At 39.2% G+C, this 21,849-nt stretch overlaps 1 protein-coding gene across 2 annotated transcripts in view; it reads right to left on the reverse strand.

Moving 5' to 3' along the window:
- trpm1b (transient receptor potential cation channel, subfamily M, member 1b) overlaps positions 1-21,495 on the reverse strand; it is a 29,104-nt gene extending 7,609 nt beyond the window's left edge. For both annotated transcript variants that reach the window (XM_058074792.2, XM_078789415.1), the window contains exons 1-20: positions 21,344-21,495; positions 19,907-20,027; positions 19,019-19,097; positions 10,566-10,642; positions 9,730-9,925; positions 9,424-9,637; positions 8,405-8,529; positions 8,171-8,342; positions 7,679-7,853; positions 6,693-6,816; positions 3,811-3,883; positions 3,525-3,625; positions 2,878-3,054; positions 2,676-2,810; positions 2,457-2,507; positions 1,880-2,020; positions 1,763-1,792; positions 1,388-1,680; positions 974-1,202; positions 773-904 (exon numbers count right to left, since the gene is read on the reverse strand). In XM_058074792.2, the coding sequence (XP_057930775.2) occupies positions 773-904; positions 974-1,202; positions 1,388-1,680; positions 1,763-1,792; positions 1,880-2,020; positions 2,457-2,507; positions 2,676-2,810; positions 2,878-3,054; positions 3,525-3,625; positions 3,811-3,883; positions 6,693-6,816; positions 7,679-7,853; positions 8,171-8,342; positions 8,405-8,529; positions 9,424-9,637; positions 9,730-9,925; positions 10,566-10,642; positions 19,019-19,097; positions 19,907-19,986 (2,604 nt within the window). In that variant the 5' untranslated portion in view covers positions 19,987-20,027; positions 21,344-21,495. The remainder of the gene's footprint in view (positions 1-772; positions 905-973; positions 1,203-1,387; positions 1,681-1,762; positions 1,793-1,879; positions 2,021-2,456; positions 2,508-2,675; positions 2,811-2,877; positions 3,055-3,524; positions 3,626-3,810; positions 3,884-6,692; positions 6,817-7,678; positions 7,854-8,170; positions 8,343-8,404; positions 8,530-9,423; positions 9,638-9,729; positions 9,926-10,565; positions 10,643-19,018; positions 19,098-19,906; positions 20,028-21,343) is intronic.
- Positions 21,496-21,849: the final 354 nt, after the last annotated feature.

The raw sequence follows: 21,849 nt of genomic DNA on the forward strand, positions 1-21,849 counted from the left end.
TAAAAAAAACTTTTTTCAGTAACTTAACAACTTAAGAACTTTGTTTATCCATTAGGAACTTCATTTGTGCAGAGCATCAAAGCGTGTGCAGTTCATGTACCCAACAATACAACATAAAACAACACATACAGTCAACCGTAACGGGTAATATAACTAATTATTTTACAGTCAGCATAACGTCGTTATAATTTTCGACACCTCGTTACTGCACGTTACTGAAACCGCCTAAAAATATATCACCGACTTCATAACTAATCTGCAGCGAAGCGAGAGTGTGACAGTTTTGCAGAGTGACAAGGGAGGTGCTGAGATAACCAAATAAGCAATTACGATTGGCTAAGGTTTAGTAAGATTGCGTGTTCAGCCAATCAGAGAACTTGGGTGGGCGGGTCTTTAGAGCACATCTAAAGTGCCGGGTAGTAGATAAAGCATACCGAAAGATGGCGCCAGGACTCCGGTGAAAAGACAGCGTTTGCCAAATGGAAGTACAGACACTACTTTAACCTCGTTGAGGTCAAAGGTAAAAATGTACACGTCGAATGTACATTATGTCCCCGAAAAAAAACCTTTGTCCACGTCTTGTGTGAGCAACTCGAACCTACAGAAAACTCATGGTACCGTCTTTGCTGTAGCAGGAGCGAGTAATGCAATAGTTACTTTTACTGTTGACTAGTTACTTTTGTAGTGGAGTAACTCAGTTACTTTTTTGGAGAAGTAACTAGTAGCTATAACTAATTACTTTTTTTAAACACTGATTAAGATGTAGCAAAACCTTGCTGGATTTGGTGTCGTCATCTTTGTCTTTTCCCTCTTCTTTGCCTCCAGGTGCAACGTAGGATACATCATCTCCAATACGGAAATCCAGCAGCAGAATCAGCGGAGGGAATATAATTCCCAAAATGACCTGTAAGGTAAGAAGTAGGTCAGTATAATCTTGTGAGCGTGCTCTGTGCAATCAGACACACTTACGTACCTTGAGGCCTGGGTTCTTGCCGATCCTCAAGCAGCCCATCCACATGTCGGTGAGCAACATCTGGCTGCACGTGTGGGCGATGAAGTCTCGCTGCTTGGCAGCCACGGCCAGCTTCAGGCAGGTGGAGTTACTCCAGTTGACCAGCTCGTAGGTTAACAGCTTCATGGCTACCTGCTCATCGTGCTTGTACGACTGGTCCAGCAGCTCGTAGGCTAGCTGGCCAAACTCTCTGTGAAGTTCATAAGATGATAAACTGCATTGAACTTTTGACCTTTGCATTTCTCCAGGAGAAGATGTTTGGCACCACAAGGTTTTTTTAATGTATACATCTCTAGACCTTGAGTATAAAACAACCCGTCTTTTTTCTTGTATTTCGGTGAAAACCATACAAATATATGAGATACAGACACTAACTTTGAGTTGTTCTCCAAGTCTTGAGAGATGTCGTCCACTAGCTCGCTCTCAGAGCACTCATGAGCCATGGCTTTGAACAACTTGCAAGCCACCAAAGCTTTAGCCATGGCCTCCTCTCCACGCTGCCAGAGGAAGAGCGCCATCTTCTGCCGCTTCATCAGGACCGCCCACAGCATCAGCTCATGGAAGGGATACTTGAAGCGACACACCTCTGGATCATCCACGTCAATTTCCACCTCTTCTTCCTTTTTCTTCTTAGGCTTTTTTTTGCCTTTGGATCGAGGTTCATCATCCTACCAAACATGAAGATAGACATATTTTTCCATGTTTTTATTGTTATTAAATTATGAGTATTTAGCTGCAAAGTTGCCTCACCTCCATCCCGAGGAGCTTTAAAGCTTTGGGCTGTCAATACAGGACAACACACGCTCATTAGTATCAAACAGATAAATCACTCACCGCCATTTTAATTCATTACGCCCCCACGCATACCCTTTTTAGTCCATACAAATTATTGTAGAGGTTGCGAAAAGCCTTCCTGGTATAATTGCTCCTGTAAGCTCCGCCCATGAGGTACTCCAGCACCAGGCCAATGTCAATCAAAGTGATCTGGTAATCTGGGGGAAGGTTTCCCTGCAAAAAATATCAATTGAAATATTCATTCATTCATTTTCTACTGCTTATCCTCACGAGGGTCGAGGGGGGTGATGGAGCCTATCCCAGCTGTCTTCGGGGGAGAGGCGGTGTACACCCTGGACTGGTGGTCAGCCAATCACAGGGCACATAGTATAGACAAACGACCACAATTGAAACATGTAAAAGGGAAAAAACAAAAACCCTCTTTTTTTACATAAAAGAACACACATTTGACACAAAAACAAAAATAGAAATAAACTTGACACCCCCAAGTGTCGTGATAATAATAGTAATAATAAAAACTAAAAAAAAAATAGCCTGCTCTGGATCATTTGACATTTTTCATGTACAAATACTTCATAAAATAACCTCCTCCAGCACAAAATATATAAAAATAAAAACACCCAAATAAATAAATACAACATAATTTTACCTTTTTCACATCTCTAACTACAGCATGCAGAGTATTAGCAGGGCCAAGTTTCTGATAAAAGAAAAAAAAAACATGTTAAGAGTGCCTTTCTAACATATCCACCAGGTCACTTTATCAGAACATTTATTAGCACACCTTCAAAACTAAGCATTATTATCTTTATAAAGGCAAAATATATTAGATGTCTACCATCACTGTGTAGCATTATATATGTCCCACCGTATTGTATAACTCCTCCAGTCTTGGAATGGTAAGAAAGTGGTGAATATTGACACCATTCTCCAAAAGCAACTTGACAAAGTCCACTCTGTCCAGCACCAGAGCATCCATCATGCCCTGTTCCAGGGAATTCACCTGAAATATATAAGATAATAACTCAGAATTCTTACTTTTACAAATTAATTTTGACATTTTTTTTTACCCAACGAATCAGCTCCAGCTTCCTCGGATCTGTTTCCTCTGGAATTTCAGGCTTAGTCTTTCCTTTGCCCTTCCCTTTCTTTCCTCTGGTTTTGTTGCGAGGGGCACTGGCGGGACTCTTCTGCTTCTCTTGGGTTGACGCCATTGTGGTTGCAGTGTTGGCGATGGCGCCTGCCGGCTGGGCAAGGAATTCAAGAGAGATCCGTCTTTGTTGAAACATCATACTTTTAACTCACTGACCAAAACATTACACCGAGCTGCAGGTTATTGTGCTGTAGAACTGCATCATACTAATAGGTATGATCAATACCATATCAATAGGTATGATCACAACATTGTGATCCTCCACAGCGCTGTAAAAGACTCATTGCAAGTTATTACAAAAGCTTGATTGCAGTTGTTGCTGCCCAACCAGTTATTAGGTTTAATGGGCAATCACTGTTTCACACAGGGCCAATTAGGTTTGGATTAAGTTTCATTTACTGCATTTTACATGTTACGTTCAGTTGTGTTGTCATTGAGTAATATTTAAATTTGCTTGATGAGCTGAAACATTAAAGTGTGTACCACCATTTTTCACACTGCAAATCCGGCAATCAAACCTGCGGTTCAAAAATTGACACTAACATGAAGCCAAGCAGTACTCACAGGTAAATTGTGTCCATAGACAAAGATGTGGTTGCGAGCAATGTCCACTCTGTTCCATGCTAGTGCCAAACTGAGCTGGTCGGCTGCTGAAGCGTTGGTGCCTGATGCGAAGAGATGGAAGTAAAAGAATATGTGAACAGAGTGAACTGGAAACTGAAACCAGCAAATTGTCACAAAATGGAGCGCAATAATGTATACAAGCGTATTCAGTCATGACCTCAAATTGCATGCTGAGTATGCTAAATTGATATATTTGACAAACAGGATACAGTGTGAGTGATCATACCTTTTAACAAAGCAGTAAGAATGGCCATTTCAATATCCTGTTGCCCTTCTGAACCCATTCGAAAAACTGTGATCTGTTTGGAAGGAAGAAACAAGAAAAATCTGTCATCCAAATGTAAAAAGAAAACAATTGTATAATAAAACTAAACAATACTTGCTGGTGTACAATATGTACTCTTAAGCGAATTGCTACAAAAACAAAGCCTTTTCCTGGCAGATGATATGCTAGTCATTAGCAATATGACTGTACCGTGGATGCTAACTTTTCTTCTGGTGAGCCACAGCACACAAAAGGGTCAGAATTTGTCAACACATGCACCCTGTGTTGCCTGTCCTATTATTTGGCTGACTAATTTAACCCCGTAAGTCGAATTGACTCGAAATTTCTCATACAGCTTAATGCATTCGACAAGACACCCACTGTAGCTTTAGGGGACTGGTTGAAAGACTTTGTTGGTTGAAAAACATGGCCGCAGCAAAGCAAAATGTATTTGCACAGGCACACTCGGGGCTTAGTAACTAATTGGCCATAAGTCATTAATGAATTGTTTAAAGGGGACCTATTATGCTCATTTTCACCCCTTTGTATTGAATTGTGGCCTTCTAGAGAGCAGCTACACACAATAACTGGCACAGAAAACATTCTAGATCTTTCTAGATTTTCCAGAATCTGCACCTCTTCCAGCAATATTTAACAGTCTGTTTGAATTTATTAAAATTTCCCCCATCATTCACAATTCTTATGTGAAACGTGAACAAATATTTCTTTCCCTTTTTTCTGTATTCTAGCGCAAGAAAACGAGTTCATATAAGCTCGCTAGCAACTTGCTAGCTTGCGAGAAATACCTATTTTGATGGCAAAGCTTTCACAAAAAACAACAATGTACAGAAAAGGGAAAGAATGATGTGTTCGTGTGATTAAAAAATTCAAGGTAAATGTAAAAAAGGTAAAATGTAAGGATATCTGTATGTAGGCTAGCACGTGTTCTAAAGGATTTTGACCACAAACCACTTGTCGGCTTTCATCTACATACTATTTACATTAGCATCTACTACATGAAATTGATATGTAATTGTATTGTTCATTTTGTACTAAGCAGTTGTGTCTTTCTGATGTCGCAATAGGTCATAGTTTGTGTTCTGTGGTTATTGTTATGAGTTTTGTTTTTTTCCCCACAAGAATCACCTTCTTTGTTAGGAGCGAGTGGAAGCACCTGTGGTGTCCACGCCCAGCTGAAGGTCTGCGTAATCAGCAGGGCTGGGCGGGTTTATAAGGAGCATTTGCTGCTCTCTTTTTTTTGTGAGTGTGTGAGAGTCAACATCCTCAGATGACGCTCTTGGTAGTGAGAATAAATTGTACTGTGTGGGATTTTGTGTTTTGGCCTTCTCTTGGTCCACTGATTTCCACGCTTTTCTTTAGCTGTGTTTTTTTTTTGTTCTATCATTTTAATAGACTTAGTGAACCCATGACCCGTTTTGATTTACATGCAGTTTAGGTTAGTTGCCCCCTTAGCAACCTTTATTTCACTAGTTTGTGTTCTACTTGGGAGGGGAAACATAAAACTATCATCACATTGTGAAAATCTTTGCAATAAATGGTCCCCTATATGATGGCATCAAAAAAGAAATCCAAAATTGAAAGATTATGCAGGGTTGATAATTTAGATGCTCATTGCCCTGGATAACAATGGTTAGAATTCAACTTTGCTGCACTTTTGAGGCAATTTTTTTGGTTTAAGTTCTTTTGCGTAACAGCAAAAAACATGAAAAATGAACATATTTCGTATTGTTTCCTCTCATCCTTACCGTTAGACTGCATTGAATTCCCATGGAGTTGTTTTTCCTGTTTTGCAAGGCTAAATCAAATAAGCGTATAGAAGCACACATGGCCATCACATGCCACATAATGACAGATTGTTTGTGTTTACTTATCCATTGTCCTCTGGAGCACAAGAAGCTAATTTATAAACTGTACCATTGGAGTTAATGCGATTAGGTTGACAACAATGGAGGTGGAAATGCTGCAGTATGCAAAAAGATGGTAACTATTTGGTAAAATGTTGCATCACCATGTAAAACTTTTTTATATTTATTTGCCAGCTGCTCACTAGGGATTGCATTTAGGACCAAGAGCTTAAATTGTGTGAACAGACAGTGATTCCTTTGCAGGTCATGGCACTTTTAAACTAAGAGCATAGTTGTGTCACATTGTCTGGGTCCCAAATGAAAGCAAATGTGGTGATTTATGTAAAACAAAAAAAAAGCAGTTTGCGAGGGCATTAGGCGGTTTAATACATGAGGGTCAGAGGATGGAGGGTCCCTGGTGATATGATAGCACTCTGGTCTGAGAGGACCTTGGGTGAGGGATTATGGAGATGTATCTTCCATCTGTGTGATGCATGCTTACTGCTGTGACTGGGTGAAAGTTAAGTAGTGTGCTTGGATCCTTCCGACTCCAATGTATAAAGTGTGCAGATTAAACTAATCACATCACTTTATTCCCAATGCTGCCGCCTTCATGTAGTCAACAAGTACTTCACGTGGACGCTTTGGAGATCGCTGTGGGATTAAAGCACTATCTCGTAGTACCATCTTCAGAGTATGCTGCTGCGGTCGGGTCAACTTTGTGCTTGATGGATAATGATGATGATGATGATGGCGCACACACGCATACGGTAAAGCTGTGGATTATTCCACATTCCACACATGGGCATCATAAGGAGGAGGAATGACAAGCAAGTGGTGGGATTATGTTGATTCAATATGTTAATTGAAATGAGCGGATGAATAAGAGATGGAGACGGGAATGTGTGGCTTCCATGTTTATTGATTTCAAATGCAGTAAAGACAGCTTCCATTGTTTCTCGTTCATCCCTTACTCACCAGTTCCCTCTTCTTCATGCACTCCATCACCATGAGAAGGATTTGCTGAGACTGGCTTTTGCTGTAGTTGAAAGTCTTCTGAATGGTCACTAAGAGTTGGTCACGCACGTCGTCGTTGACAAGCCTGAAAGACAAGATTGGATGCATGAGGAGATTAAAAGGACTAGCCGTGGACACATCAATCTATTTCTATCTATTTCAATCTACTAACTATACACATAATATTAATCAATTATTTGGGTTTATTTATAATGTTTACATTATTATTATTTAAATGTGTATTTTTATGCAATTATATTCAGTAATTTAATTTTTTTATCCCAATATAATACATAATACTTATTTATAAGTTGTTTATACATTTGTAAAATCTATGAAATAGTAAAATGAAAAGGATTTACGGATGCAAATTTCGACTTACACTGAGGACAGTATGTATGTTAATGATGATCATCAGTTTTGTAAATATACTATATTATTATACTATTATAATTGTCATAAATTTTTAATATGTAAATATATTACACAAATTCACACAATAAATCTAGTGTGTTATTAATTCATATCAAGTCATTTTCAGACATTTTACAACTAGTATAATACATTTTTATACATTTATATCAATGACTGTGTGTTATATTCATGTAATTACATTCCATAATTGTAGTATTATTCTAAAAAATAAATTCATGTTCACTGTTATTTTTGAAATCGTCCCAAATAGAATATTAATAATCACTTTAATAGTATTCGCAAATAAATACATTCATCCATTTCTTAAAGTTATTATTATTAACTTTGTAAAAAAAGACAAATGTCCCATGAAACAAAGTAAAGTACAAATGACTGGTTCTTGTAAATAAAAAGTGTACTATATTATCGTTTCAAGATGTAAAAAAAACACTTAAATCAATTCATAATAGATTACATTATGGCAATCCATGAAAACAGCACCAATATAAAGTAGTAGGGATATAACATCTCACCCTCCGTCCTCTGAGAACTTGTGTGCAAAGGAAATGATGTCAGAGGCGCGGCCGCTGCCATCACACACCACCACTGGGATGGGAGGCTCGTCTCTCAGACTCTCCAAGGCGATGGAGATAACGTTAGGACCTCCTTCCACGATCAGACACACCAGCGGTACACCCTGGCCCAAACCTGGAAAACATACAGTGATGAGCGTTATTTTTATTTACAGAGCTGTGCTTCATGAGAGAACTTGTGGAATGTGAGATCACACAGGAAGCCACAGAGGAAGGAGGAAGGAGGGAATGAAGTTTGTGGTGACAGCTGAGCATCCCTTTGCTGTCCCTGCCTTAACCGAGATCCAGGCATAGGATGACAAAGGGAAACCCATAGGTCACAGAGGAAGCTCTCCATCCACAAATCCTTGGTAAACAACACCAAGTAAAAGATGACACGATGATGAAGCACGCTTGTAGTCGGCCTGTGTTCTGCAAGATGGCGCAACTCACGGGTGTTGATCTTCTGCAGCGAGATGTGCTTCTCCAGCAGGCGGCGCAGTTTGACCTCAGAGCCGTACTTTCCGCACGTGCCGTTGTCGGTTAGGATGAAGTGCGAGTGGCTGCTGTTGAGCACGGCCAGCTTGCTCAGAGGGTTGGCCATCGTCTGGTAGGGTCTGGTCACCTGGGTAGAAGGACATCATCAGCTTGTTGAAAGACTTCATGGATACGGCAATGGACACTCACGTCTTTCCCAATGAGGTCCTCTTTATTCTCCAGGATTCCCCACGGGGCTATTCCGATTGCACACACTTTTCCGCGTGACTTGGAGGAATGGTCCTTTAAGGCGTCTCCCACATGACGAATCACACCTTAGTTAGGAAATAGGATGTCGGGTTCATTGGAGACTCTAAATCAAGAGTGGCCACAGGCATCAAAGTCTAAAAATAGAATTGACGATGGCCCACTCATAATATGTCCATCACTGTTTTGTACTTTTTGTACAAAGACACGCAACTTTGCAAGCAGTAGCTATGCGTGGATACGCTTCCTGGAGGCTGAATCAGTAGACAACATCACTCTTGCACTTACTACTAACTCTTTTTCTGTCAAGTATTTACCACATGCAAAAAAAGCCCCAAAAAACAAAACCTTAAACTGTATTACAGAAAGCAGGAAGTGAACAAATGTAACGGTTATTGATTGTAAAAATACCAGATGGAGGGGTAGGATTTAATAAGCTTTGCTTCTTCCTACTCCTTTTGGACATGTGGAACTGTGAATTGATTGTGATGCGCTCAATTGTAATCTGATGCATGTTCAAATGAAATAAAACCATTACCATTACATTGTCTTATCAGTTTCCTATGTATTCAAAATTGGCAAAGAGTACATTTGGAATACAGGAAGTGAACAAACGTATTGTAATTGATGTGAAATTGTCTATAGACATGGATGGTTGTGTATATGTGCTCTGTGAGTGACAGCTGATCAGTCCAGGGTGTACACCAACTGTAAAAAAAAGTGTTCAAAGTGTCAAAGTGTTCTCGAAAGGTATGGACAGATGGAAAAGTGTTAGCGTTACGAGCACCCAAACAGGCCACAGCTTACCACACATGATGAATTGTGCCCTACAAAAGCTCTTAATTGTAGTGCATAAACCTGTCACAATGGGCTGAAGAAGAGGCATTATGTAATGAGTGCATAGGTAATCTTCTAATGTCACTAATATTTGTGAAGTCAACAGGAAGCAAATGATCCCTTACCAGTGTTGACCCCACCAGTGAAGATCCACGCCCCCGTGGTGACGGCGGCTTTAATCAGACCTTTGCCGAAAACCTGCTTGAGTTTGGGCTGCAGGTCGAAGTTCTGCAGGCCCCCATGCACTGAGATGAGTAGTGTGGGAAGTTCCAACTGCCAGTCCTTCACCATCAGATGCAGTAGGTTGTCGGGTTTAGTGTCAAATGAGGCTCGGATGTACTGGAATGGAGAACATGGGAGGAGTTAGGGTTTAGGGTATTCCCAAACTACTTCACAACTTGTGTTGTGTGGTTGAGCAACTTTCTCCTCACCATGGCCTTGTTTATGAACCCTCCGCCCTGGAACTCGATCACACCGAAGGCGTCCGTCGGGTACGTTCTGGTGTGCTTGATCACGCTCCATTTATCCTTCGGTGTGTCGATATGCACTAGCTGGTGAGCTTCCTCCAGAGAGTTGGCGCCGGGTGGAATAGCCACGTGTTGCGTTGTCAGCTGACCGCATGCACATCTACACGGAACACATGATGAGAAGACGTCTGGGTCAGATGGGAATCACATGGGAGGGCTCAATGTGCAATGACGCTGTTGTTTTGCAGATTGGCTACTGGACATGGGGTTCAGATGCTGGGTTAGGGAATATTCTGGAGTCCAGTATTTGCTATATGATGGGGTTACTGATATAGAAATTCAGTTTTAAGGTAATTTGGGGGAGTGGACAGTTAGGCTACATACTGGGCTTGTCTAATATACCCCGAGGTTAAGGTATATTCAGAGTTAGACTGGTTTGGACATCAGGATTAGGGTATTTTTGATATATTCTAAGATGGTCCATTTTGAAACTATGATTAAGATATAGTAATACGAGCATGTCCAGTTATACACAGAGGTATACTACAGGCTTGTTCAATTTACACATCAGACTTAGTGTATATTGTATACTACAAGTTATAGAACTCGTGTTTAAGATTAAGGGATAATCTGGTCTTGATTTCAACATTAAAAAACATCAAGCTTGTACTTTTAATAATAGTAGAAAATAGGAATTAATGTTAATGGATGTTAAGAATTTGAACATATTCTTGAATAACACCAAACAACAAAGTAAATGATGTTTTTGCATAAAAAAAAACATCTAAGACCACAATTACCTGAGGGTGTCCTTGGTAGGAAAGATATGAATACATTCTCTCTTCACAAAAGTCCTCTCAATCCAAACTCGCTGGGCCTGAGACAGCAAAAAGAAAGAAAAAGACAACATGTTTACATCACAAAGTGAATCATCACCGCACAATAGCAGTCGACCGCACACTGTGTCCAACAACTGCTTCTGATTGCCCCCCTCCCTTGATGTGTTTCCAAGCTCGGAGCAGAAAATAACCTGAGTTGAAAGCAAAGTTTGTGTGACAGCCATTGTAGAGCATGAATGACTAATTAAGAGTAGAGCAATGGGAGCTCAGCTTTCCAGGAAAGCGTTGGCGGTGGCTGTGAAAACAGTGGAAAAAAAAAATAAACCAGGAACATTCTTTTGCTTCATTAGCTTGGACACATTTACCAAACAAAAATGTTTTTCTATATAACTGGATGTCATGTAAGTGTGACACCGCTAATGGCTTCTTAATGGATGTCTTATGATCAGGAATCACAAGACGTCTGGAATAATAACACTGTTGTACTGTTTTGGTGTCTGGAAAAGACCTCGGGCATCAAAAGTGGATTTTGTTATTCGACTGGCCAATAATATTAGATTTTTCTTGACATTTTAAACCTAACAACATGACCGAATTGACGTAAAATTCAATGTATTGCGGTGTTGTTTCTTGCAATAGTCCCTACTTATAAATACCTCATAAGTACCTAATACAGCAAGTTCTATGTGACTTAATTCAAATTAATAATTAAACAAAATTTGTAATCTAATGAATGCATTAAATTTTAAAACAAATAACCTTGTTTTTTTGTAAAATGTACATATTTAATTATGTGGTGTGTATAAGTAAATAAATAAAAACCCACAAATAATTTTCTACTTTTGCCATTGGCTCACATCTACAAATTATGTCATAAATGTAAAAGAAAATGATAAAAAAATAAGGTCTTGCAGTCGCTCCACTTACATAAAAAGGCCGGTCCAAGCTTCTCTGGAGATGCGGTGAAAAGCGAGCTGCTGCTGCTGCTGCTGCTGCTGCCTCACTGAATCCCACAGGACATGACACTTGTTCACTTTATGAGGGCCAGCTAATATGATGAGCATGTGAGCAGGCTCTTTGTTCGCCTCAGTCTCATGACTCCAGTTCAAGGTAATCCTTTTGGGAGTCCCATGACCCCCTTCCCCATGCCCGCAGGGTATTTTCACCCTGGTGCTTGAACAAGGCACAATACATCGACTTTGATAAGCGGCGCCTAATCTCCCAATTTGTTCAAACTCTTTTTCTTTGCGTTGCCCTCGCAGCAGTGTGGAAGATCCTTTTTGTTTGTATGGGGAGAGTTGTTGCTTCAAGACTTTTCAGCACCCCCCCGCCCCCACCTCTCACCCCCCCGTTTCCAGCTACTTTGATTTCAACCCAAATTTGCATAATTGGGAGAATTGGATGCAGGCATTCTTTTAGAAGGCGCCCTGTTAAGACATGACTGCTCTCCAGTTGGGGGCAAGGTCACGCAATACTAATTGCAGTTAATCTCTATTTCCACTCTATTTTGGTGCAGAGAATGATAGCAGTCACTCAATATCCTCCTCTTGCTAACATCTAGTGATATATTATTTTTGCACAGTGTGTGAAAATGCACCTTCTGGAGTAATTAAGACTATTTAAAGTTATCAAGGGCTTTGCTGAAATAAGAAGATGAAGGCATTTGAGCTGCAAGTTAGTGCAAAGTCTTCCTCATGTGAATAGCTTCGACCAGAGTTCCTTTTATGGTTAAGCACTTTGAGCATGTGTGGAAAAAAAAAGACGCAAGAGAGCACACAACTACACTAACCAGCCATTTTTTAAATAGAACAAGTTCTATGGGTGCACTGTGTATTAATTAAAAACAAAAAAAATGGACTTGCAGAGGGGTTTGGCCACGGTGACGCAGTTATTCCAGCTTACTTAAACTCATTAAGCACAGCAATTAAAATCCAAATCCTGAGAGCAAGCAGCTGCCTTGTTAGAGCTGCCTCCAAGTGCTTAAAAAAACGGGGGGGGACTTCAAGATTTGGATATACTGGCAGATCACACTGTGTCACACCAAACAAATTAACAAGAATTAACACAAGCCTCCACACAAACAGCGTTCATTCCAAACATGCTGTATTTAGCAAACAGTCGGCACAATGGAACATTTGTGGAGAGGATTGACATTTCTCTCGACAGTTTTAAATGTATATTTTTTATCTGACGAGGTGGCATGATGCAGCATTATGGGGAAATGGAATATGACAGTGGAACACTGCGTGAGGACATATTGATTTCATATATGCTGTACTGATGCATAATTAAGAAAACAGTCAAATTAGTTATTTTTATTGTATTCTGTATGTATTATCATATATGTAAACTTAAATTTGATTGGTAATCCATCGTGGGGGTACGCTGGAGCCTATCCCAGCTGTCTTTAGGCGGGGTACAACCTGGACTGGTCGCCAGCCAATCACAGGGCACATATAGACAAACAACCATTCACACTCACATCATACCTATGGACAATTTGGAGTCACCAATTAACCTAGCATGTTTTTGGAATGTGGGAGGAAACCGGAGTACCCGGAGAAAACCCACGCATGCACAAAATGCCCAAGCGAAGAATCGAACCCAGGTCGTCAGATTGAATCATTCTGAGTTTAATGATATTGTATGATATCATGTCATATGATATATGATTATATATGATTATATGAAGGGTGGCACGGCGGTCGAGTGGTTAGCGCGCAAACCTCACAACTAGGGTTCCAGGGTTCAATTCCACCCTCGGCCATCTCTATGCGGAGTTTCCATGTTCTCTCATGGGTTTTCTCCGGGTACTCCAGTTTCCTCCCACATTCCAAAAACATGCTAGGTTAATTGGCGACTCCAAATTGTCCATAGGTATGAATGTGAGTGTGAATGGTTGTTTGTCTATATGTGCCCTGTGATTGGCTGGCGACCAGTCCAGGGTGTACCCCGCCTCTTGCCCGAAGACAGCTGGGATAGGCTCCAGCACCCCTGCAACCCTGGTGGGGAAAAAGTGGTAGAAAATGAATGGATGAACGATTATATGATGTTTCATGGCAATGATCCCATCCTTTCCATTTCCAAATTCTTGAAGTAGTCTTTGATAAACACCCGCTGTATGGAGGCCAGTGTTGTTGTCTTGAAGGACAGAGTTCGGGTCAATTTCCAATGGTTACAAAATGTCATATTGATATCTCTCTGCATTAACATTGCCTCCAATGATGACTAGCCTCATATTTTCCACTCCATTAGACTGCGTCCACCAAAATATGCTCACTGCCGTATAGGTACAGTAAAATCTGGACTAATTGCTGAATAACATAACATAACATTTCTCCACACGCTCAGGTTCCACTGCACTTGTTGCCGCCATTAGCACAAAGTAGCCTGATGATGAAAGGTTCCAGATTGTCTGGACATAAAGATCTGTAAACCTTGACTACAAATCTGTAAAAGACAGGCCATGGTGCCTAAGTACTTCTTGGGGTGTTGTACCGGCTTTGTACCCCTGTAGCTGGGTCCATGCTGACAAGTACTGCCAATCAGGTGACTACCAGAAGCTCTACACACGTTCGTTGCTGTTCCCACAAATGCATGTTCAAATTTGCAAATTTCCAAAGGCAATAAACCCAATTTCCAGCACCATTTCAAAGGTTAACAAACAGGCTTTCCAAAGGTAAGTAATGGACCAAACAAACGTCTATATGTATATCTTACAAGCTGTACTGACACTAAAAGAGCATTAAATCCAACTTAATGAACAATGTAATGGTGGTTTATGAAAGTTCCATGCTGTTCTTATGTATATATTCCACCATACACGCCTTATTGTGCTAGCATCACATGGGTTGGGTCTCATGACCCACACAGCTTAGTATGCTGCCAGTATACTCCGCTACATCTTAATCACTATACCAAGAATCATAAATAAAAATGTACACAAATGAAGGATTTTTCTTTATATGCTCAGTGTAAAGGGTATTGATGAGTAAAAATAATGTATTTGTTGATAATAACCCTGGGGTGGTTTATGAAATGGATCATAAAGGCTTTTGGGGGGGTCCAGTGTGGAATGTGATGTCACCAGGGTTGAAGATAAAAGCCACTAATTGCTTGGGTGCTCAATGGGAGCGTGGTTGGAGTTTGATGTGGCGTGACGGGAAGGAAACCCGTGTGGAATCCTTTACTGTTTAAGGAATATTTCAGACCCATGGTGGATCCCACCAGGGCACGAATGAAAAGCCGCCTTTTTCCAGGCTCGTACTTGAGGGAAGGGGTGTGGGGTACATGAGTGTCACACCCACGAGATCCGAGCTCGTGGTGGACAAATTAGCATGAACTGTGAACTGTTTTTTTTTTTTTTTTTTTACTCTAAATGCACTGAATTGTCATCCTGGGTTTTCAAAATCCAGTTAGCGGCCAGTTAGGCATCACATGAGAGCAACATGTCACTGATTAGCCCCGCTGGTAGGCGCCAGTGTCATAAGACATGTTTTAAAGCTGCTGCTCTTTTTGCCCCCGAGGAATGTCACACCTCAGGCACACCATGCATATGGATGTGTTTTTACACTGTACAAAAACTTTACTTTATAGTGGAAATAGTTGATGAACTGGTTGCTATTCATTACTTAAAGTCATTACTGAAAGTCAGTCATTTGATAAGAAATGTGAGTGAAATTAATAGTTCTATGTAATGTAGTTTAATTGAGCATATTTTCAATTCAATCCATGACATTATTTAATTTACTGTGATTAATAATACATGTTTAATCTGGAATACATGGGGAATCTGGAATTATTATACTTAATTTAATGTCATTGATAATACATGTGGAATCTGTTGTTGCAGTTTTATCACAATCTTTTTTCTATTACTGCATTCTGCACGCTACTAGTTTACTTTTACACAAGTAGATTTGTACTTATATATAGACATGTACTTATATATTTCAACAAAAAACTGCATCTCAGGTTTGTGATATAAATGTATAAAATGTATAAAAGCATATTAGTATGAATTTTTGGTATTTGCTCTTTTATCCTTTTTTATTTGTTCTTAAATAATCTTTGCAAATTTTCTTTTCATAATATTATGAGTTTTTCCACAATCTAATAAAAAAGGACAACTTAATTTAGTTTTGTTTGCTTTTCATTACTTTAGTTTATTGTGGTTAAAAAAAGTCATTAGAATACAAAATTCTCTTCAAATTTGGTCTTTATTCTCTTAAAAATTAAAACATTTATTTCCCATTTCTGCTGTTATTTTTAGATTCAAACTTTTCTCTTGTAAATTTTCTTCTCATAATTATGACTCATAATATTCTGATTTTATTCTTATAATATTATACCCTTTTCCACAACATAATTGTCTAACAATTGCAACTTGGTTAGGTAATAATAAGTATATAAATAATGATAATAATAATAAATAAGAATAAGAATCTTTGCTTTGCTTCTTTCTTCCTACTCCCTTTGGACTTGTGTGAATTGAATTATTTGATGCATTGTGACTTGATGCATTTTAAATAAAATGAAATCATTACCATCACCAATACTCATACTCATAATATTACAAGGTTTAAAAAAAGCTTTTTTTCTTTAATATTTGAACTTCATGTTACTAAAATGACCTCATATTATTGACCTTTTCTCATTAGATTACAACTCTCTTAATATTTGGACTTTATTCTTGTAAAATTACTCTGCATTTTTCAATTTTTGCTTTTTAAAATTTTCTTATTCAATTATATTTTTAGAATGTACCACAGGACAATAAAAAAAAATTAAAAAAACAACCGCGGGCCACAAATAGCCCACGGACTGCACTTTTGGCATCCCCATACTACCAGTAGAATTGTTGTAATCGTAAAGAAGTTTAAATGTGGCCCGAATGATTAGCATGTAGGCCACACACTCAGAAAAGACATGGGTTCGAATCTCCACTTGGACACATTTTGTGTGGAGTTTGCATGTTCTCTCTGTGCAGGTGTGGGTTTTCTCCGGGTACTCCGGTTTCCAACCACATTCCAAAAACATGTTCTCTCTAAATTGTCCATAGGTATGAATGTGAGTGTGAAGTCCCCGAGTGGGGATAAGCAGCATAGAAAATGGATGAATGGAAGTTTTAATGTTACATGAACTTTAGTCGTATTACATTAAGAATCTGAGTTTAACAAGGACAAGGTTTTTATTCTTATATTCTTAAGTTTTTGATGATAATTTTTGCTCAAGTACAGAAAAAAACATGTTGAACATTTTCCCAGTTGTTGTTGTAACAGGACTTCCATAGTCGGAACGCTGACCTCAGGCCTCAAGCATCAGCTCTCTGCTGACTGGAGCCTGATGCAGTCATATGATCTCATTAAAACAATGGAGAAATTGTGGAACTTTTGAAATGAGAGGATTCATACAGTAAAGTCTGAACAGGAAATAAATGGTGAAATAGGACTCAACTCACAGCTCATTGCAGATCCCACTTGAGGTTGTGGATGGAGTCAGTTCATTTCTTTTACCTTAAAGCTTGTGTTTCTTAGTGAAAGAGTTAAAGGGTCATCCCAGGCAGATTATGCGCTGACTCACATGTGACCTCTAGTCAAAAAAGCATGTTTGTTCAAATGTGAAAAAGTGAGAAACAAATCATTTAACAATAAGAACTTCTGCCATTGAAGAAGAATACTCGATAATACTGAGAGTTGTTTCTAATCCAGTCTAGTCTAGTCTAGTCTAGTCTAGTCTAGTCTAGTCTAGTCTAGTCTATTGTGGGACCATAACTGATGATAGTAAATAGAGACGTATTGTCCAAGCATTACATTGTATCAGATAAAGCCTTGCTTAAACCATAGGAATGGATGTCAGGGAAAAATGTATGAATGAAAATCACCTTTTTGACACCATCTGTTGCGTTTATATTTAGCAACAATCTCATTAAAAGTGTTGGCCTATTTCGATAAGAGCCATGACATCGCTAATAGCGTTACAGAACAAAACAAAAGGCATGTGGATAATGCAAATATTAATAACCGCCATACATGTCTGCTGTGGTGTATGCAAACCTGTCACATGCAAAACATTCTGTCTTTCAAAATGGAAGCTCTGTTTGAATTGAAAGTAATATGGTTTTACTAGGGCTGTCAACTGATAAAATATTTGATCGCGATTAATTGCATCGGTCTGTAGTTAACTTGCAATTAATCACATTTAATCACAGATATAAATCAGTTTTTATAATAAGTAGGTTTGTGGTAAACGATTCGCTGTTCAACGACAACGATAATTACATAAAATTTTATGTGTATATTTTAATCTTGGGCCATTATTTGGCCCAAAACAATACAGTTAGCAAACATATATTTGTATTGCTATTTTTCTTTATTATTAGCACATTAGCTCTTAAACTTCTAACTAACTTGAAGTATTGAACGTAATTAATCCCGGGTCAATTTTTTGTCATTTTGATAAAGTTTCACATGACTGTAATCATCGTACATGTAATTTATTCCAGCCTTTCTGTTTCAATGGATACAATCCGAGCCTCACTTGTTTTTTGTCCACTCCCGATAGCTATGGTTTAAGTCTGCATATTCATTTAATACCAAATTGAAGGGGAAAGTCATGCAATCATGATAAAGCAGTAGCCAAGGTACAAAAATACCATACATACAAGCAACCATAAAGCCCCACTCACAGTGACAGCTTTTCACTGCTGCGCCGATCGGGGATTGGAACACCAATATGAAAGAAATATTCAAGCTTAAGCACTCTTAATGCATAAAATAATCATCAAACTTATTTATTGTTGATACTGTATGATGCACTTCTTGCTCTGTCTCCTTTCTGTGCCGTGAGGCATTCAGGCACACTTGTAATTGAAAGTGTTCGTCACTAATTTTGTAACATTTTTATTTACATACCCACTTCAACAATTGGCGTACCCCAGGGGCATACTTAGCCCACTTTAGGAACCTAAGCTGTAGATTATATTAAAAGTCACCAAAGTCAACCCCAATTTGAACCGTACCTGTCAACCCAGGAAATAATGTTCCGTCGTTCTCGTGTATAAATTACCTGTAAATTTTCTGTATTTTAACTTGATTTCAGATATTCAAAATGTCTTGCTTTCAAGGGTTTATTAATTGGAGTGTTAATCACATGAAAGCAGCATGAAACATATCCCAGTATATTTAATCTGTGGCGGTGGTTGCCATACAGGCCATTATGAAGGCTTAAAGTAGTGAGTGGCTTTAACTTGAAGCCTGCTCATCTTCACTAACAGCATGCCGACATTCACATTTCATCAGCAGTCCTCAAACATGATCGATTAAGCCCAAATGTGGCAACCAAAGGATGTAAAATATTAATATAGCGCAATAAAAGTGAATAACAAAATAAGTGTGACCCCGGTTGTGTCTTACCTTCTGAGATCCAGACGTGCTGCGTTTCAGGGAGGATCTCTTGAAGGTACCAGCGGGGCCTTTGGTGTCCATGCTGGAGCTGCAACCAGAGGTCAAGGGTCACCATGAGAGAACCATTGTGCGGCAAAGGTAAAAAGTAAGCATCATTAAAGGTTTCAGCTCTTCTTCTCTCTTCTCTCACTGCACTTTGTCCCCCGACTGACAAGACAACACATTTCAAGCTGGGATATAAATCACTCGATGACATACTTGACACATAGACCCCTTTCCTCTGCCGCGCATCCCATAATCAGGCTTAATGCAGCCGGCTCTTACGAAGCCTCCGAGTCTAATGGATAGAGATTTATTAAATGGTTATTGAAGGTAAATCTACTTTGGAACACCACAAGCCCCCAAAAAGGCTTAGAGCGTCCATGCAAGCTGTGAAGCTAAAGTTATCTGCTGTGGAGCCAAAGGTTATACCAGCACATGAAGCTCGCTTCTTTGGGATAGACAGACAGACACGTAGAAAAAAGTGGGCTTAATATGTTACATTCAATCAACTATTAAGACACGACTGCACGAATGAGATCCAATGAAAGAGCTGTATTCAGAAAGTATTGTAATATGTAGTTTGCAGTGTAGTACCCCACTGCATCATACAGGAAGCCATTTCTCATGTAACTAAACAGGCTAAAGTATATTCAAGCACTATAAAAAGTATACTACAACCACTATAAACATTATGTTTAACAAAATGACCATAATTCTAATTAAATATGCAGAATTTGGATACACCACAGCACACTTACAGTACATATCGAATTACATTCTAAAAGGCTTGGCATTGCATTGGTAGGGTAATTATGGTACAGTTGACTGTTAAGGTTTGATTCCCAGGAAACGCACCTCCGCTCATTCACCGGACCTCTCCAGTGTTGGTGGTCCCAAGGCCAAATAATTGCGAGCGTTGCGTCAGGGGGGGTCATCTGGTTGGAGACCTGTGCCAACCATACGGCAGTGGTGACCCCTGATAGGATACAACAAAAACAAACATGGACGCAGCCTGTGTCAGAGGGAATTCTGCAATATTGGGACAATGTATGAGGTTTGGCTGGCACACACACACACATATATGCGGATGAATTTGCTCTAAGCTGGTCTTCCCTCAATAAATAAGAGGTTGAATTTCATTTAATCGAGTTTTTGGGCTACAGGGTGTCACTGTGTGAAAGTGCTAGCACTTGTGGCTAGTTCTTCTGTTACAGCAATACACATGTACGTTCAACAACAATGCGGGATGCTGATACTCTGAAAAGTTTGCAGCCAAGTGTTTTTTCTTGCTGTATGAGAGATAATAAAAAAAAACGTTTAGCTACTTACTCAATATGTCCAGTGAAATGTCTGTGTGCTTGCAGAGGTTTTTTGTTGCATGTTCATATAAATTCTTTCCTACGTACGGGAGAGCGCTCTAAAATGATCCAACGACTCCCTCTGCTGGACGCTAGCTGGAACTGTCGAGTATGTCCCATACTATACTGAACAGTACCATTATAATGACTTAAATTGCATTATAAGTTAAAATATATCAACTCGACTTCATTTAAAAGTGGGAGAATGTATAAAAAAAGATTAATCTTAATACAAGAACAGATGTTATGCAACACATCTTTATATATGTAGAATATAAAATATTCTACTGCTGAATATCAGACACAGTACATGGCTGCTTTTTAAACTAACCATTGTATTTCTAGACCAGGGGTCAGCAACCTGCGGCTCCAGAGCCGCATGTGGCTCTTCAGACTCTTTATTGTGGCTCCCTTTGCGATGCTTGAATATTTTTAACACCCGAGTGGGGAAAATGCACGTCTTTTGTAATGAGTTTTAAAAAATCCAACTTTGTCTGAGACCATGAATGCATCCTGAGTGAGTTCTGACTGCTATCCAGTTCAGTACATGAAGAAAAACAAGTAATACTTACCTACAAATCTAAAAAATAAATTTGAGATAATTTAAAAACAGCGGCATGGGAACTTGTTTTTACGTTTACAGTAGTTTACACATACATTTATGTAAGTTTATCTCCAAAACTAGCAAGAGTACTCCAACTCGTCTTTTCTTATCTGAACTACTTTGATACCCCCAAATTCCCTCCAATGTTGTTTTAAACATACTATATGTTTTGCGGCTCCAGGCTATTTTTCTTCAGTGGGCATTGGGTAAAATGGCTCTTTTCATAGTAAAGGTTGCCGACCCCTGTTCTAGACGAATCAAACAAGCCCATGCAAACTAAATATACATACTGTAAAAATGCACATTTCAACATCATCAAGCATGCCTTACCTCATTTGGAAAGAGAAGAACATCAAACACATCATTCTGGTCTTTTTATTCAAGAAATTAATTCTAGAGAAGAGCCATTAAAGTCCAACAAAACTACTGCAATGTGTGCACAGACGGCATCTCGTAATGGATAATACATATTTCTCCTTGTAAGCAAACACTAAAGAGCTTTATCATCTGGTAGTGGCTTTGCATTTGTAAGAGGAGATTATTTAACCCCGGAAGATATAGGACAACACTAATGAATGAAGTTAAGGGTGGAAAAATATGGAATACAAATACATGCAACGGCGGTTCTGTGTATACAGTGAGAACATCAATATCTTCTGAATACTAAATTATTAGGGCTTTGCAGTGGTGTAAAGTGCAACAGTTTTAATATCCTGGTTAGAGAGAAGCTAATCAATTAGAATGACCTCTCAGACTTCTAAGTCACTAATAAACCAGTTGCTAAACTAAATTAAGACCAAAAGAGGGCGCTCTAAGCAGCTTTAAAGACTGTTCTG

This window comes from Doryrhamphus excisus, linkage group LG1 (assembly GCF_037039965.1).
Source record: "Doryrhamphus excisus strain RoL-2023G ecotype Guam linkage group LG1, RoL_Dexc_Guam_v1.1, whole genome shotgun sequence".
NCBI classification, from domain to species: Eukaryota; Metazoa; Chordata; class Actinopteri; order Syngnathiformes; family Syngnathidae; genus Doryrhamphus; species Doryrhamphus excisus.